General features: G+C 41.8%; 1 protein-coding gene across 4 annotated transcripts in view; it reads left to right on the top strand.

Moving 5' to 3' along the window:
• LOC127225359 (protein argonaute-1) overlaps positions 1 to 17,337 on the top strand; it is a 28,070-nt gene extending 10,733 nt beyond the window's left edge. For 2 of the 4 annotated variants that reach the window (XM_051188798.1, XM_051188800.1), the window contains 11 exons: positions 2,704 to 2,823; positions 3,182 to 3,313; positions 3,439 to 3,572; positions 7,163 to 7,347; positions 12,417 to 12,576; positions 12,754 to 12,844; positions 13,722 to 13,916; positions 14,949 to 15,083; positions 15,661 to 15,762; positions 16,037 to 16,236; positions 16,426 to 17,337. In XM_051188798.1, coding sequence (XP_051044755.1) covers positions 2,704 to 2,823; positions 3,182 to 3,313; positions 3,439 to 3,572; positions 7,163 to 7,347; positions 12,417 to 12,576; positions 12,754 to 12,844; positions 13,722 to 13,916; positions 14,949 to 15,083; positions 15,661 to 15,762; positions 16,037 to 16,236; positions 16,426 to 16,534 — 1,563 coding nt within the window. In that variant the 3' untranslated portion in view covers positions 16,535 to 17,337. The remainder of the gene's footprint in view (positions 1 to 2,703; positions 2,824 to 3,181; positions 3,314 to 3,438; positions 3,573 to 7,162; positions 7,348 to 12,416; positions 12,577 to 12,753; positions 12,845 to 13,721; positions 13,917 to 14,948; positions 15,084 to 15,660; positions 15,763 to 16,036; positions 16,237 to 16,425) is intronic. The other 2 variants (XM_051188799.1, XM_051188801.1) reach the window with 1 other exon arrangement.

Raw genomic sequence — 17,337 nt, 5'->3', positions numbered from 1 at the left:
TTTTAGCACAGAAATAATACAGAAATTAAGTAAATAGAAAGGGTCCCTCCTCTCCTGGAACTTCTGTTCTTCTAGAAAGACAGACAACAAATTGGTAAACACATATGTAGTTTCAAACAGTAGTCAGTGCTATAAAAGTAATAAAACAGGTACAGGGATAGAAGTAAGGGTGAAGGGTCAAGGGACTATTGTAGTTATTATTGTCAAGGGTGGTCTCTTTTAGGAGACATTTGATCTAAGTCCAAATTTTGGCTACCATCCTTGTAATAATAGGGACAAGCTTTCCTGGCAGGAGGAACAGCTACTAAAGACAATCTGAATCTTTCTGAGGGACAGAGGGCTGTAGTGTATGAGGGGGAACGTAAGTCATAGGATTTAATGGTGGAAAAGGTGGAGGGTTAGATTACATTGAATGTTGTGGAGGATTTAAAAACATTTTAATAGCTATATGAAGACATAATAGACATAAAAATGTGATAATGTATAATTCAGTGGTACTTAGCATATTCATAGAATTATGTATACATCATGACTATTTAATTTTAGAATGTTTTATCACCCCCAGAAGAAAGCCCATACTTTCCCTAATGGTCCCTAGTAACTATTAAGCTGTTTTCTCTGTGGATTTGCCTGTTTTGGCAATATATATAATCATACAGTCTGTGTTCTTTTTTTTAATGGCTTTTATTTTCTTCCTGAGACAAGGTTTCTCTGTAGCTTTGAAGCCTGTCCTGGAACTCGCTCTGTAGACCAGGCTATCCTTGAACTTACAGAGATAACCCTTCCTCTGCCTCCCCAGGGCTGGGATGAAAGGCATGCGCCACTAAGATTGACTATTGTTTCTCTCTCTTAGCATAATTGTTCCAGGATTCATCCTCATTGCTATAAGGGTGTTGTTCCATTATGTAGATACATCGTTTTGTTTCTTCGTCACTGACAGGCATTTGTGTTACGCTTTTCGCCTGATAGGAAAAACACTGCTGGGAGCATTCATTTACTTTTTCTTCTGAATTAATTTCCATTTCTCTTGAATACATACATAAGAGTGAACTTGTACATAACTGTTTTACATCCTAAGTCCTGTCAGCACTGAATGAGGGTTCCCATTTCTAGTCTGGAGGGGTTTTATTTTAATTGTAGTGGGTATCCGTGCAAGATTTAAATAAGAAAATGGATAATTTGAAGCTCCACACTAAGAAGTAAAAATAATCAGTGCTACCAACCTAAGTCTTTTGTGTTCCTTAAGTAATTATTCCAGCCACTGAGACCCAGCAAAATCATTTGTTCATCTTCAGGTCAGTTCATTCCTGCATTAAATCTTTTCTGTTTCAAATTGTAGTCAGCTGTGTATAACATAAAAGTTACCATTTTAATCATGTGTGCAGAGTTCTGTGGCATTAAGTACATTCACATTGTTATTTGACTCTCATCATTGTCTCCAGAACTGAACCCATTAAAGACCAACCCCCCACCTCCAGCTTTGGCAGCCTCTTTTTAGGAATTGACTTCTCTAGGTTCTTTATACAAGTATAGGCATATATTTATCTTTTTTGACTGGCTTATTTCACTTAGCATGATGTCAGGGTTACCCATGTTGTGGTGTGTTAGGATTCTCTTCCTTAAGATGTAATATACTTCTATATGTATAGACCTTATTTGGTTTATATTTCCTAGTGGTGATGGACACTTGAGTAGCAACTATGTAAATAATACTGCTGTGAACAAAGGTGTACAAAACACCTGTCAACTCTGTTTTCTTTTGAATACATACCTAGAGGGTCTAAGGAATGGCTACTGAAGGATGTTTGGTCTAAGGAAACTACAGATGGTGCCCAATGTGGGTCATAAACAGATGGTCCTCAACGTACACTATTACAAAGTGCACTGTTTCTTCTGTATATACTCTGTATGAGAGGATGCTGGATCACCTGGAACTGAAGTTACAGTTGTGAGCTTCCCTGTGGGTGCTGGGAATTGAACCCCAGTCCTCTGGAAGAGCAGCCAGTGCTCTTAACTGCTGAGCCATCTCTTCTCTCCAGCCCCTTGGCATTGTTTTTGATCTCCATCTTGTGTGTAAAACAGAAGAACCAAGTAGCAGGATGTTCCTTATACTAACAAAGAATACTGCCAGCCAATGGAAATAGTGATTTCTGTGGCTGGAGATACCACTCACTCAGTAGAGTGCTTGCTTAGGATGTATACAGCCCTGGGCTCAGTCTCAAAACACACTGTTCTCCCCAACACACACAAAAGAAAGAAATAATGTTTCCTGTACTTTCTGGGTCTCAGGAACTCAAAAATTTTGAGCTGTCTCTGTTCCTCCTGGTTAGTTACAGACGGAGCAGTGTACTTCCTGCCACCATTGGAGAGGTGTCCTAGGCATCTGATTTGCTTATTATATTATATTATATTGGGTTTTTAATATTCAAAAGAGCTGTGTACTTAGTCCTTGGGTAAATAATAATGTATGCTATAATTTACTGAGTGCAGGGTTCCAGAATTGTGCTCAGCTCTTTAGTGTTTTATTTAATCTCTAGACACCCGATGGGCTTGTAATTATTCTCAATTAATACATGAGACCTGGTCACAATGTATTTTTGTATAAACGACTCTGTAGTCCCTTTCCCCATTTTTAATTGCTAAGGTACTGTATAAGGATAGTCTGTGCTCTGGCTGTAACTACTTCTCCCCTCATTTCCTCAGGTCTGTAACATTGTGGCCGGGCAGCGGTGCATTAAGAAGTTGACTGACAACCAGACCTCAACCATGATAAAGGCTACAGCTAGGTCGGCTCCAGACAGACAGGAGGAGATCAGTCGCCTGGTCAGTGGGACTGCTGAGCAGTGCATGCTTGTTCACTTTGGGGCCTTTAGTAGCGTAGATGCTTTGATAGTTGGTCCAGCAAGGCCTTCTTTCAGGAAAACCTGTCTGGATTTATTATCTGGGGCTTTGCAGGCTGCTCTTGCTTTTTGAGCCTTTAACTGCTCTTTCTCCTTTTCCCTCCTTCCTAACACAACTCCCCTTTGCACTCCCACTCCCTTCATTTCCAGTTTCTTTTTTCAGGGCTATTGCTTGGCAGCCTCAGCTTCTTTCTCTTCAGGGCTCTCTCCTTGGGACCCAGAACATGAGCCGTAGTGCCAAGCTACTGCTCCCCTGAGATTCCCCCTCTTTTGCCCTGCAGATGAAGAATGCCAGCTACAACTTAGATCCCTACATCCAGGAATTTGGAATCAAAGTGAAGGATGACATGACGGAGGTGACGGGGCGAGTGCTGCCGGCGCCCATCTTGCAGTATGGCGGCCGGGTGAGCAGGGTCAGGGCCAGACAACCTCTCCGGGGCATATGGGGGTAGTTGGGCTACATGGCTTAGGGGCTTTTGCTCCCTCCTCACATGGCTCTACTGAGGCTCACCTGGGCGCCCCCTCTGCCTGTCCCTAGAACCGGGCCATTGCTACACCCAACCAAGGTGTCTGGGACATGCGTGGGAAACAATTCTACAATGGGATTGAGATCAAAGTCTGGGCCATCGCCTGCTTCGCACCCCAAAAACAATGTCGAGAAGAGGTGCTCAAGTAAGGATGGAAGAGAGTTGGGTTTGGGGTTGGGTGGGTGGGAAGGATCCCAGAGCTGTTGATCCCATAGTCTCTAGGGATCAAGATTGATCTGGGATCTGCCTTTTGTCTTTTAACTCTGCTTTGTTTTTTTCTGACTCACATTTCTGCCTATTCTTTTCTGTTCATATGTGATCAGAAGACTTCAGGAGCCATATCTGTATCAGACATAAATTTTTGGCTATGACTCTAAGGGAGGCCTGAGTCATTTTATTGTTCTAATTATCATAATTGGTAATAAGTAGTAGTGGTAATAACCATAATGTTTATGCTAACATTACACTTAAGTGACTAATTTATGTTCTTTCATCTTGATAGTGAGTAGGTGGTGTCTTAATTGCTTTTCTATTGCTATAATAAACACCATGATGATGGCAACTTATAAAATAGTTTATTGGGCCTTACAGTACCAGAGGATGAGTCTGTTACCATTGTTTCAGAGATACGACAGCAGTCAGGCATGGTTCTTTCTGGAACAATAGCTTAGAGCTTACATCTGATCAAACAAGAGGAAGAGAGAGAGCAAACTGGAGTGGCGTATGCTTTTGAAACCTCAAAGCCCGCCTTCCAGTGATACATCTCCTCTAACAATTTTACCAACTGGAGACCAGGCATTCAAATATAATAAATAGCCTGGGGGGGGGCTGTTTTCATTCAAACCACCATATGTGGTAATATTTCAGAATACCTAGGCTGAAGGCAAAAAGCTGAGAGCCTTTCCATTATTGCTACAATTGGTAGCTCTTTTTCCTACTTCTTTGTCTTGCCCTTGTCTAAGTGTTTGTTTGTTTTTTGTATTTTTAATCTATTGCTTTGACCTTTGGGGTTCACCAGGAACTGATAAACTTAGGATCTCAGGTTTGGAGGAGTTCAGTGCATCAGGCACCCTTTTTTTCTCAGGAATCCCTACATGTAGGGCATAAAAAAGTGACTTGTTTATCTGGATCAGTGGTACCTAATTTAATGCATGATTCTGGGCCAAAAATAAAGAAAGATTCCTGAGTTTTCAGCAATGAAAACTATGGTATGTAGAGGAAACTTCCTTAGAATATGTACAGAAAGACGGCAGTGGTGGCCACACATGCTTTTAATCCCAGCACTCGGGAGACAGAGGCAGGTGGATCTCTGTGAGTTCGAGGCCAGTCTGGTCTACAGAGTGAGATCTAAGACAGCCTCCAAAGCTACAGTTTATTTCGGGAAACAAACATACAAACAAAAAATATGCATAGAAATTGGAAATAGAATTTAGAAAAACTGCAAAGTAAATGAGGCAAAGGCTCCTACGGACAGAAGGACTCAGCATAGAGAAAAACATCCTTTTCACAAAGTCAGTGGGGGAGACAGAGGTTGCTGTGGAGTTGGAGAAGTTTGTCAGTGATGGATGAACATATTCAATTCTATTAATTATTTTATCTGTTTATCACTGTGGTTGTGTCTTTGTTAGGATGTAGCTTCCACATTCTAGATAATCTCAGTACTTCCTGGTTCCTAACCTTAGGTATAGTATCTTAATCATAGTCTGTCATTACAGGGAAGAAAGGAAAGGAAAGACCATTATTAATGAAATATGGTTTAAAATTTTTTTTTGGTTTTTTTTTTTTTTTTTTTTTTTTTTTTTTTTGCTTGTTTGTTTGTTGTTTTTGAGACAAGGTTTCTCTGTGTTGCTTTTGAACCTGTCCTGGAAGTGACTCACTCACTCCGTAAACCAGGCTGGTCTCGAACTCACAGAGGTCCGCCTGCCTTTGCCTCCAGAGTGCTAGGATTAAAGGCATGTGCCAGCACCACCTGGCTAGTAAAAAAAAAAAAAAAAAAAGTTTTGATAAAGGTTTTAGTAGCTGTATGACATTTGTATATGAAGCAGAGTGAAGGAAGAATGTTAAGACAGTATTCTTGAGACAATGTATCTTTCAGGCTGGCCTCAAACTCATGGTAGTTCTGGCTCAGTCTCTCAAATGTCAGGATTATGAGTGTATGTTTGCCTTGAGACCTGCAGATTATAGGGTTTTTTAATGTTATTATTTATTAGTTTTCATTTGTTTAAAAATATTTCTTAAAATAATGTAGCAATCAGACATTATACCTCTTTTATGCCTATAGTGCCAGTACTCAGAGTTTACGGTCAGGAAATTGCCTTATGTTTGAGGCCATCTGGGGCTACTTATAGTGAATTCCAGGCTAGTCAAGACTACATAGTGAAACCCTATCTCAAAAAAACCAAAACAATTGTCTAGGGTTTCTGTTGCTGTGATAAAACACCGTGATAATTTGATGAGGGAAGAGTTTATTTTGCTTGTGGTTCCACATCACAGTCCATCACTGAGGGAACTTGGCAGGAACTGAAGTAGAGGCCATTGAGGAGTGCTGCTTACTGGCTTGCTCAACCTGCTTTCTTATGTACAGGAGACCACCAGTCCAGGACTAGCCCCACCCACGTGGGATGGACCCTTCCACATCAAGCACTAATTGAGAAAAGGCCTGAAAGGCTTTTCTGCAGGGGAATCTTAAAGGAGGCATTTTCTCGATTGAGGGTCTCTCTTTTGAAGATGGCTCTAGCTTTTTGTTGTTTATGAAAAGTTAGCCAGCACAATAATAACAGTAGTAATAATGTAGAAATCATATACATAGTCAACATAGTTTTATCATGTTTACTTCAGTCTTTTTAAAAAATACAAATTTGACATTCTTTGTCCTGCATTCTTCTCTTCTGATGGGGTTGCTGGTGTGAATTACAATCTTCTCTACCTAGTTTTTTAATGGATGTTATGTGGCTTTAAATTTGCATAAAATATGCTTGTGTACCTTATTTTTATTAAATATGTGAAAAAATACATCCTGATACGTATGCGGTATGTATTTCTGAAACATTCATTTCTGTTCTCTTTGTTGATTACTGCTTTTATTAGTTAAGTTGTTCAGTGCTAAGTGTGAATCCAAGGCCTTGTACAAGCCAGACAGGCACTTCACTGCCAATTGCTTTTCTTTTAAATGATAAGACTTACGGATTAAATTGCTTGCCACTCACTTTTGTGTGTTTATGTATTTACAGTACGACAGCCACCCTCTTTACCAACTCTGTTGCCTTTCTCAGGATAAAACCTAAAGCTAGAGGAAAGAAACTTGCTTAGTAATTGGCTCTTTGCCTTAGTGAGCGAGTGGAGGGGGAGCTCAGTTTTTCCCTGAGCATTTACCTTCTGTGCTCCCATCCCTGGTGGGTGGACTCTCATTTACTCTGGCACAAAAGCCTTACACTTAAGCATCTGTTTGTTGTTTGTTTTCCCCTGTGGACATGTAATGGAGTACAGACATCCACAGGTCTCACTCAGACAGAAAGATGAGAGCCCCGAGAATTCCCACAAGTCCCTTATCTGCCCTCTTCAGCTCCTTTAGCGTTCTCTTTAGTTTTTCTCTACTATAAATGTAATTTCACATATGCTGTGGTTGGGCCTTTCATGTTAGAATCTGATAGTACTGAACACCCAAGATGGAGGCATTTGGCCCATTAGATGCAGTGGGATTTATTACATCCTGCCATGACCATGTTTGTGCTACAGGAACTTCACAGACCAGCTGCGGAAAATTTCCAAGGATGCGGGGATGCCCATCCAGGGTCAGCCTTGTTTCTGCAAATATGCACAGGGAGCAGACAGCGTGGAGCCCATGTTCCGGCATCTAAAGAACACCTACTCAGGACTGCAGCTCATTATCGTCATCCTGCCAGGGAAGACGCCTGTGTATGGTACAGTTCTCCTGGGACAGTGATAATGATAGGATTTGCTTCACTATAGCCCTCTAGGGGCTTCTAGGAAAGAGTCAGTGGAGAATTTTGGCTTTAGCCAGAGATGTTTCTTAATGTCAGTTTTTTGTTTGCTTATTGTTTTTTTAAATCAGAGAAATATTGAGTCCTTTGGTTTTACTTACCTGTCACACTTCATCGTCACATTTCCTAGGTTCCTCTGTGACAGGATTTTGTGCCAGTCTGAGGTAGTGGGATACAGAGTTGGGTCAGGCCGGATAGCTGTCACTTGGGAGTGTGGTATATATTAGGACATTATGAGCTCAAGCTGAATATGTGGTACTTCTGCTACTGTTCTGCCTAGTAGTAGTTTGGACGTTTTGCAACATTCCTCCTCGTTTCCTCTTCCCTGTTTTACAGATGCCTGTTATTCTCTTACTCCATATTCCCCCTTATCTCGGCCTGCTTCAGAAGTTGTGCTGTCCCTTTCACGTGACTTCTGCTTTTGTTCCTGTCCACTTTGGGCATCCCTGGGACATCCTACCTCTCAACCTTTAAACATGTTCAGATTAACTGCCCAAAGCACATTGCAACAATTTTGCAATGTCTTTAAGCATCTTTTTTTCCTATTGTTTTTCTTTTCTAAAGAGTTGTTCTTCTATTCTATATGCACTCTTCCTCTACCACCACTTACTCCTTAGCCTGTTTCCCTCTGTCTCATTCTCCTCAATCAGCTCTGGGATTAGGGACCTTGGCTTTTTTCTCTTCCTTTGACTTCCAGATACATTTCCTGTCTATTTTGTCATTACCAGGAATGCATGGTATTCTAAGATTTTCTTTCCTCTTCTTTCCATCTGTCTTATTCACATCCATTTTGGCTGCTTTGGCCATTACCTATTTTACCTTAATACAGTACTTTTTTGTTTGTTTGTTTGTTTAAATAAGATTTCTCTATGTAGCCTTGGCTGTTCTGGAACTAATTCTGTAGACCAGTCTGGCCTCCAACTCAGAGACCTTCCTTCCTGCCTCTGCCTCCCAAACATTGGGATTAAAGTGTGCTATTATCACCGCCCTTGCTACTGTTATAATTTTTTTTAAAGGTTTGTTTATTATGTACACAGTGTTCTGTCAGCATGCATGCCTGCAGGCCAAAAGAGGACACCAGATCTTGTTACAGTTGGTTGTGCCCCACCATATGGTAGCTGGGAATTGAACTCAGGACCTCTGAAATAGCAGTCACTGTTCTTAACCACTGAGCCATCTCTCCAGTCCCTATTATAATCTTTAAAGAAGTCCTTGAATTCTCTTTGTCTTCTTCTTCTGTAGATTATCTCTTCTAATCTTCTCAAGGAATTTTTTTAAACTTTTATTTAGTGGCATAACGCATGCACTGTGTGTGTGTGTGTGTGTGTGTGTGTGTGTGTGTGTGTGTGTGTGTGTGTAAAAACCTACCTCTCCCACAGTATGTGAATGGATGTTGGAAGATAACTTGAAGAGTTGGTTCTCATCTTCTATGAAATTAATTCCAGAAATTGGATCAGACTTTTTAAAAACAACAAAACCCAAAACTTCACTGGTCCTCATTCAGTGCTGCATAAAGGGCTTTCAGGGCCTGATGCTGTTTAACCTTTCAGCTTTTTCCTGTATTATTCACATAACAAACTTACTACAAGGTCACTTGTTCAGAAATGGGAACCCAATCACTCTTTCCTTTACCAGTCAACCAATTTAGGCAAATTGCCAAACTCCTCTGAGCTTTCTGAGTTGGTTATGTAAAAAGCAGCATCTAGCAGAGTCCTTGGCAAGAGCAAGCGCTTTGAATGCTCATTCTGTGTTTGTGCTTTCCACTCTGCTTGTGTTTTGCTCACATCTTTTCTTTTGCTTGGAGTGTCTGAATATCTTCTTTGCCTATCTTACCCTTAAAATATTTTCTCCACCTTTCAAAACCTAGTTTAAATTATCATTTTACCTAGAGGGTGGATGTATGTATGTGTGTATGTATGTATGTATATATGTATACATATATATATCTTTTTTAAATTGTTAACTTACTCATGTTAATGTATAAATCAATGTTTTAAAAAATGAGTCTTTAAATTTTTTAAAAATATAATGTGCATGGATGTTTTTTGCCTGCATGTATGTCTGTACACCTTGTGCCTGCCTGGTGCCCAGGGAAGCCAGAATGGTTGTGAGCTGCCATGTAGGTGCTGGGAATCAGACTCAGGTCCTCTGGAAGAATACCCAGTGCTCTTAACTACTGAACATCTCTCCAGCCCTATAAATAGATCTTGAGTGTGCAGCCTAATGATGTTTTTTTCACCAAGTGTCACAACAGTGTAACAAGTGTGCCTGGTAGAACATTGCTACCCCTGGGGTCCCTCACTGTACCTCCTCCCTCAAGGGGTGACTACTGCTCTCACCTTAAACACTACAAGGTAACTTTGCCTATGTTGGGGCTTTATGCAGATGGAACTATACTGTATGTATTCTAGAAATGTGTCTGGGTTCTTAACATTCCGTTTATGAGATTCACCCGTAATGTATATAGTTGTAATTTCTTAGGTGTTTCCATTGTGTGGTTATGGCATGGTTTATGTTTAGTTTTATTCTGCTGCTGGCGCACACATTTGGATTGTTCTGGTTTCTAGCTCTAATAAACAATGTGCGTCCTTTGAGCACTTGTGCCTATCTGTATAGACAAGGACTAAGACTAGGTTTTTAAGCGCATCAGGCTTTACTTCCTCCATCAGGGGTTACTAGTTCTAGATGTTCTATCTTTAATCTTGGCTAGCCTGTTTTGTAAAGTGCTTATTCCTGACTTTTTTTTATTTATTTACTTATCTGCCTTTTACTTATTGGTTTGTATGTAATGTATTCTTCATAATTTTTGTAGTGAATATACACTTGTATCACACACATTATCTTTGCACTGTGGCTTGTTCTTTTTTTTTTTTTTTTTTTTTTTTTTTTTCTCTTGTTGTTGTTGAAACCTCCAACTTGCAATTCCCCTGCCTTGGCTTTCTGAGTCTTGTTTTTTTTTTTTTTTTTTTTTTTTTTTTAATTTTTTTTTCCCACATTGCATATTTGGAAATAATCTATCTGTAAAGAGAGCAACGGTCTGCAGATTTGCTGTCCCCTGGCATTGCCCACCACTGTGTCAGAGGCTGGAGTCTCAGCCTTCTGCTCACTCCTGGAGTCTGCAAGTGGACACAGGGAGCATTATCCACAGAGTGAAGGTTGTTCATGGCTGTGAGATTTCCTCCCTCCCTGAAGTTCCAGACTCATGAGTTGTGGTTAGCATTTCTCTGTCATCAAAAAGGTATTTTGTCTGGCTTCTGAATGTTGATTTCTAAAGATTTATAGCTAACGTCTCACTTTTTTAGAGTAGTAAAAAGGATTTCTTTAGCTTTTAAAAATGCTCCCATTGAAAACATACCAAACTAAGTTGGGCAATGGTGGCACACGCCTTTAATCCCAGCACTCAGGAGGCAGAGGCAGGTGAATCCTATGAGTTTGAGGTCAGCCCGGTCTACAGAGTGAGTGCCAGGACAGCCTCCAAGGCTATGAAGAGAAACCCTGTCTCAAAAAACAAAACAAAAGAAAGAAAAGAAAAACATTCCAAACTCTTCCTTCATGTTATATTCTTATTGAATATCACTAAAACAGTTCTTGTTTCTTCACACTGACGTTTTTGTTGTCTCAGTATGGCTAAATACAAAGAACATCAATGGTTCTTATTTTACCTAATCTCTCAGCTGCATTTGACTTTGTTAATTTCTTGTTTCTTCGTTTCCTTTGGTAGCCATGATACTGCACTGCCTTGGTCTTCCTCCTGGCTATGGGGAACTTTCCTCCTTTGCAGACTCATCTTCTTTGGCTTGTTCTGCAATGCTAGATTTCCTTCAAGGTTTTCTTTTTTTCATTTTTGGCTCCCCACCCCTGAGAACTTCTAAAACAATCTTCTCTTCAACTCTGTCTTTGTTAGTGACCTGTCAAGAGCGTGCCTTCAATTACTACTTGTACTTTAATATTGCACAAATTCACAGTTGGGAAAAAAAAAAGCTTTCAACTATTATGCTTGTTTGCCTAGTTGTGTACATATCCTTACTACACTTCAAACTCATGGAATGTATGATCTATTTCTGTTAGGAAAACTAAAGACTTAAAAGTAATGCATAAACAAGGTATATGTGTGAAAATACCATAATGAAACCCACTGCTCTCTACTAGACCAACGTTTCTTTTGTTTCTGAGACAGGGTTTCTTTGTAGCTTTGGAAGCCTGTCTTGCAACTCACTCAATAGACCAGGCTGGTCCTGACCACACAGGGATCTGCCTGCCTCTGCCTTCAAGTGCTAGGATTAAAGGCATGTGGCACCACTACCCAGCTAAACTGAAAAATTATTGATAAAATAATCTATAAAATTTCATTTCCTTATGCATAGAGTCTATAAGCAAGTTCTTATATAACTCAGATGCATTCGTCCTTATTAAAACACACACTGTACCACTTCCTATGACCCCAGCCCTCAACTACCTGTCTGAGTAATCGATCTCACAGCTCAGCATCATGGTCACTGTCTTTTGTTATATAAAGTGCTATGAATTACTCAAAAAATACTGTTTTCAGTAGACTGTTGCTTGGTCTCTATTTTGTTTTGTTTAGAGACTTACAGTATGACTCAGGCTACCATTAATGCCATGCTCTTCCTGCTTCAGTCTCTAATTGCTGGGTTATAGGCGTCAACCTTCATATCTGGCTCAGGGTACATTTTTGAATGTTTCTCCTCTGCTTGGGCTTTGAAAACCCTGATTTCTAGATTTCTGTTGTCAATCTTTGCTCCTGATTAGGTTATTAACCTCTTATACATTTCTTACTGCTCAGTTTAACACTGCTACGTTCTTTGTGGTCCTTCAGGTTAGTGTTAAATATTAAGCACTATGAGAATAAGTACCAGGAACCCTATATTTCTGGTCATTGTGTTCCCTAGAACTTCATTTACTGTGTGATATACTAGATGTTGAGTAAATTTGCCAAATGTGCTAATCAGTTTTGTCTCTGCCCATAGCTGAAGTGAAACGTGTTGGAGATACACTCTTGGGAATGGCAACACAGTGTGTGCAGGTGAAGAATGTGGTCAAGACCTCACCTCAAACTCTGTCCAACCTCTGCCTCAAGATCAATGTCAAACTTGGTGGCATTAACAACATCCTAGTCCCACACCAGCGGTATGAACTCTTACTCACTTGCTTTTGTCAAGGTAGCCTGTTGGGGATTGAAGAATAGATAAGAACCCTCTCCAGACAGAGTGACTGAAACAGAGGGAGAAGACTAGAATGGGGACCGGATGGTGCCAACCAGAGAAGACTCAATTCCTCACCATTTTGTTTTTTCTCCTTGCTCAGCTCTGCTGTTTTTCAACAGCCAGTGATTTTCCTGGGCGCAGATGTTACACATCCCCCAGCCGGGGATGGGAAGAAGCCGTCTATCACAGCGGTCAGTGATTCTTCTTAACTGGTCCTTAAGAGAGTTCCATCCCCAAGCCTTGCTCTCAGTGCACCATCCCTGTTACCTGTTAACCTAACTCTGAATGGCACCTTTTGGAGGTGGGGGTGGGGTGAGTTGGAGTAGTGCAAGTATAGCCTGTGGCCAGAAACTTTGTCTCCCAATCACTCTTTCTATACATGTATGTTTTTTACTCTAGTTTTGGGGAGGCTAAGGAAGGGACTATGTATCTGGTCTCTGAAATCTCTTTTAAGGGATTACTTGATTGTGGAATTGGCCTTCCTTTTACTTTTACTTCATTTTAATCGTTGATCTATAGATTAGCTGCCTCTCTACTTCCTGTGGTATCTGGAGCACTTAATTTTTTTCCCTTCCCCTTTTATGGTAGATATCAGACCCAGAACCTTGGTCTGCTACGAAAACATTTCACCTCTGAACTAGAGAGTCTTGACCCTAGGGCTCTTAATTTGACAGGGACAGCTAAGTAAGGAAAACAATATCAAATGCAGTGCATGAACGTCAAACTTAGGGCTCACGCCATTCTCTTGGGCATAGACCTTGTACGGGTATGTTCTGTATACTGTAGGGGCACTGAAAGCAAACTTGTCACATATTAAGTAAATTCTGCTTTTTTGTGAGAGAACAGGTTAAAACCAGTGTTTATTAGGTCCTAATCCCCTACTCAATCTTTTTGCATGGAGACCAGATAGAGACTGTCCTCTGATGCCCAGTCTCCTGGTCTAGGAACATATCAAGTGAATATATCCAGTCAATACAGCATTCTTACTCAGAAGTCCTTCCACAGCTCCACTGTTTCACAGCGATGGGAGGTGTTAATTCCAGAGGCTGGTGCTTTCTTTGTTGTCAGGTGGTAGGCAGTATGGACGCACACCCCAGCCGATACTGCGCTACTGTGCGTGTGCAGCGCCCTCGGCAGGAGATCATTGAAGATTTGTCTTACATGGTGCGTGAGCTGCTCATCCAGTTCTACAAGTCCACCCGCTTCAAGCCTACCCGAATCATCTTCTACCGGGATGGGGTCCCTGAGGGCCAGCTACCCCAGGTATGGTTCCTAGTGGCTGCTGCATTTTCTTGTTGAGGCCAGAGGACTACTGAACATTACCTGGAACCTAGTTTTACATAGCTTGTATTAAATAAAATTCACCCATTTTCACTAAGCAATGAGCAGCTCTTAAGCTCCACTAAGACTTGTATCCCTTCCTTTTTTTACTTAATTGTCAGTTATCATAGTGGCCATCAGAAAAAATTCTTATTAGTAAAATCAATAGATTTGGTAAAAATGAGACTGGGGGTGTTAAAAAATGTTGAAGTCTAGTTTTAGCTAATTTCAAAGTTCATTTTTTGCCATACCAATAATTCTTTTTCCTTGTAGCCCAGGATGGCCACACACTTGTGATTCTCATTCTCCTGCCTCCTCAGTGCTGGAGTTCTAGGCATGCACCATTATGCCCAGTTCATAATTTTTTTCTGTTATGTCCTTGAGACTGACCCCAAGGCTGTGTGCATACAAGGCACATGATTTTCCTTAAGTCACATTCTAGTCCCTACCTGTTTTGACTTTCTGTATCTATTCCCTATTGTACATCTACTCCTCTCTGGTATTTCAACCCTGTCTGCTCTTAGAAATCTTGATCTTAAGTTTGGATTATTCATTTATTTGTTTGCTTGGTTTTGGTTTTGGTTTTTTGAGACATGGTTTCTCTGTGTAATAGCCGTGGCTATCCTGAGGCCAGACCAGGCTGGCCTCAAATTCACAGAGATCTGCCTGCCTCTGCCTCCTGGGATTAAAGGTGTCACCACCACAATTTTCTAGTTTCGTGCCTTAATGTAGTTCTATAAGATCTCTTTTTGCGCGGAGACCGAGTAGGTACTGTCTTCTGATTTTCTGGGAACACATGAAATGAATATGAGTATCAGAACCTCTCATTTCTAATTGTTGAGCTTCAGCTTATGAAGCTTATGTGCAAAAAGCCATATACAAGTTGTATATAATGCTTTTATTTTTTACTTCAGTGATGCCTTTGAGTCAAAAAAGGGCCATGTGTCTTTTTCTCCCTCCTTACCTTGTGCCTAGATCCTTCACTATGAGCTGCTTGCCATTCGAGATGCCTGCATCAAACTGGAAAAAGACTACCAGCCTGGGATCACTTACATTGTGGTGCAGAAACGCCATCATACCCGCCTCTTCTGTGCTGACAAGAATGAGCGAGTGAGTGAACAAGTGTTGAGGCCGCTAGTGCCCGCATCCTGTCCCTTTACCTTGAGAGAGAAGTCTTGAGACAATGTCTGGGGATTTAGTTGGTTTTCCTGTGTGTCCTCCCTGGCTCTGTTTTCCCCATGGCTTTGTGACCCATCCTCTTCCACTCTCCTTCCCTTAGTGCCTCCTCCTCCCCTCCCTCCCTTATACTTCCTCTCCTCCTCCTAGCTCCCTGGCCTAGACCCTATATATAGACCAGCTCCCAGAGAAGGGAAAGGGAACTACCATTTATTGAACTTCTCCTATGTGCCAGACACTGTTCAAGGAGTCTCCCTCACAGCAACTCTGTGAGGTAGGTACTATTAATATCCCCGTTTAACCTCAGAAAGGTTAAATGACTTGCTAAGATCACACAGCTAGTAAATAGCAAACCCTTGATTTTAGAAGCCCGTTATTTCAGAATCTAGTTCCCTGTGAGAATAGAAACTTGTTTGTGCTTGGCATTCTGGGAGAGTACGAGTAGAATCCAGCTGAGGCCCTAGTCAGGGCCAGGCAGGTCTTGGGATCTTGGTTATGTTTGTCTCTACAGATTGGGAAGAGTGGTAACATCCCTGCTGGGACCACAGTGGACACGAACATCACTCACCCATTTGAGTTTGACTTCTATCTGTGCAGCCATGCAGGCATCCAGGTAGCTGGGCCATGTCCTGGGGTTTTTATTGGGTCAAGGCTTAGTTGGTTGTTCCTACCACATCTAGAATATGTCTCTTATTGCTGAGTATATTAAAAGCAGAACTGTTTATTGCCAGTAAGCCCCAAGTACACTTGCAGGTTATGTCTGTGTCTTATGGGGACCGGTGGGGTATGGTCATCCAGCCTAGCCGTATTGTTAATTAGTATTGCTCTTTTGTCAGCAGCCATGCCCTCTGCCCAATCAGGGCCCACTTACCATCTTTTTTCCCTAGGGTACCAGCCGACCATCCCATTATTATGTTCTTTGGGATGACAACCGTTTCACAGCAGATGAACTCCAGATCTTGACATACCAGCTGTGCCACACTTACGTACGATGCACACGTTCTGTCTCTATCCCAGCACCTGCCTACTATGCCCGGCTGGTGGCTTTCCGGGCACGATACCACCTGGTGGACAAGGAGCATGACAGGTAAAGGCTGGCTGTTTTCTTTTTGCTTCAGCCACTCATACCGACTCTTTCAACTTTTGTTGGTAAAAGGAAGTGGATGTTATCCTACCAAAACCTGGGTTGGTATGTGAATTGGCGCTGTAGAGATGGGTGAGGGAATAGCAGCAATTCAGTTTACCATGAAGGAATTTTCATACTTTTCTTTTTCAGCGGAGAGGGGAGCCACATATCGGGGCAGAGCAATGGGCGAGACCCCCAAGCCCTGGCCAAAGCAGTGCAGGTTCACCAGGATACTCTACGCACCATGTACTTCGCTTGAAGGCAGAACGCTGTTACCTCACTGGGTAGAAGAAAGCTTTCCAAGCCCTGGGAGCTGTACCACCCAAATCCAGAGGACGCAAGGAAGAGGGAGCTGGGGTCGGGAGGAGTATAGGAGGCCTTGTTTCTATCTATAGAGGGGATAGAAGGGGGAAGAGGACCAGCAAGACAGACTACCAGCCAGAAATCTCTGATGGAAACCTCATACCCTCTCCCCATCTTGTCACATCCGACCCCAGAAGAGGCAGCACTAGTGCCCACCAAACACACAGTTGTCTCTTGTGACTCACAGTGCTAAGGACTCATGCTAGACAGCTTGCTAGGGTCGGCTCTGCAGTCCTGTGGTCAAACGCTGGTATGTTTGGGTTTGACAATTTTGAGAAAGTGAGGGGGCTTGAGAAAGTGGGTGGGAGGGGGGGGAAGGAATTTTTAGGAGCCTTAATCAGAAAAGGTCTAGATTTGTTTAAGAAAAATGAAAACAGACTCAGATCAATATTTTAGGATACTAGATGTTTTCATGGGTTCAGAATCCAGTTTGTAGGAAGATTTTTAATGCTAATGGTTTGGGTTGCTCCTCCCCAGCTGCTACCCCCCCCCACCCCAATTATTCCTCTCTGTCTTTTCTACCCCACATGCCTCTTCCCTGACAGACATCCAGTCCCTAGTAACACTTAAGGCACTATGGCACTTAGCTCTGAAGTGACACGACCCTGTCTTCCTTCCGCCTGCTGGTGGGTACAGTGCCTTCCCTGTAACGGTTATGCTGCAGAGCCGCGACCTTTGTACCTTTCTTTGTGGGATGGG

The sequence above is a fragment of the Phodopus roborovskii genome, unplaced genomic scaffold (assembly GCF_943737965.1).
Source record: "Phodopus roborovskii unplaced genomic scaffold, PHOROB, whole genome shotgun sequence".
NCBI classification, from domain to species: Eukaryota; Metazoa; Chordata; class Mammalia; order Rodentia; family Cricetidae; genus Phodopus; species Phodopus roborovskii.
This window is presented reverse-complemented; position numbering and strand designations above follow the sequence as displayed.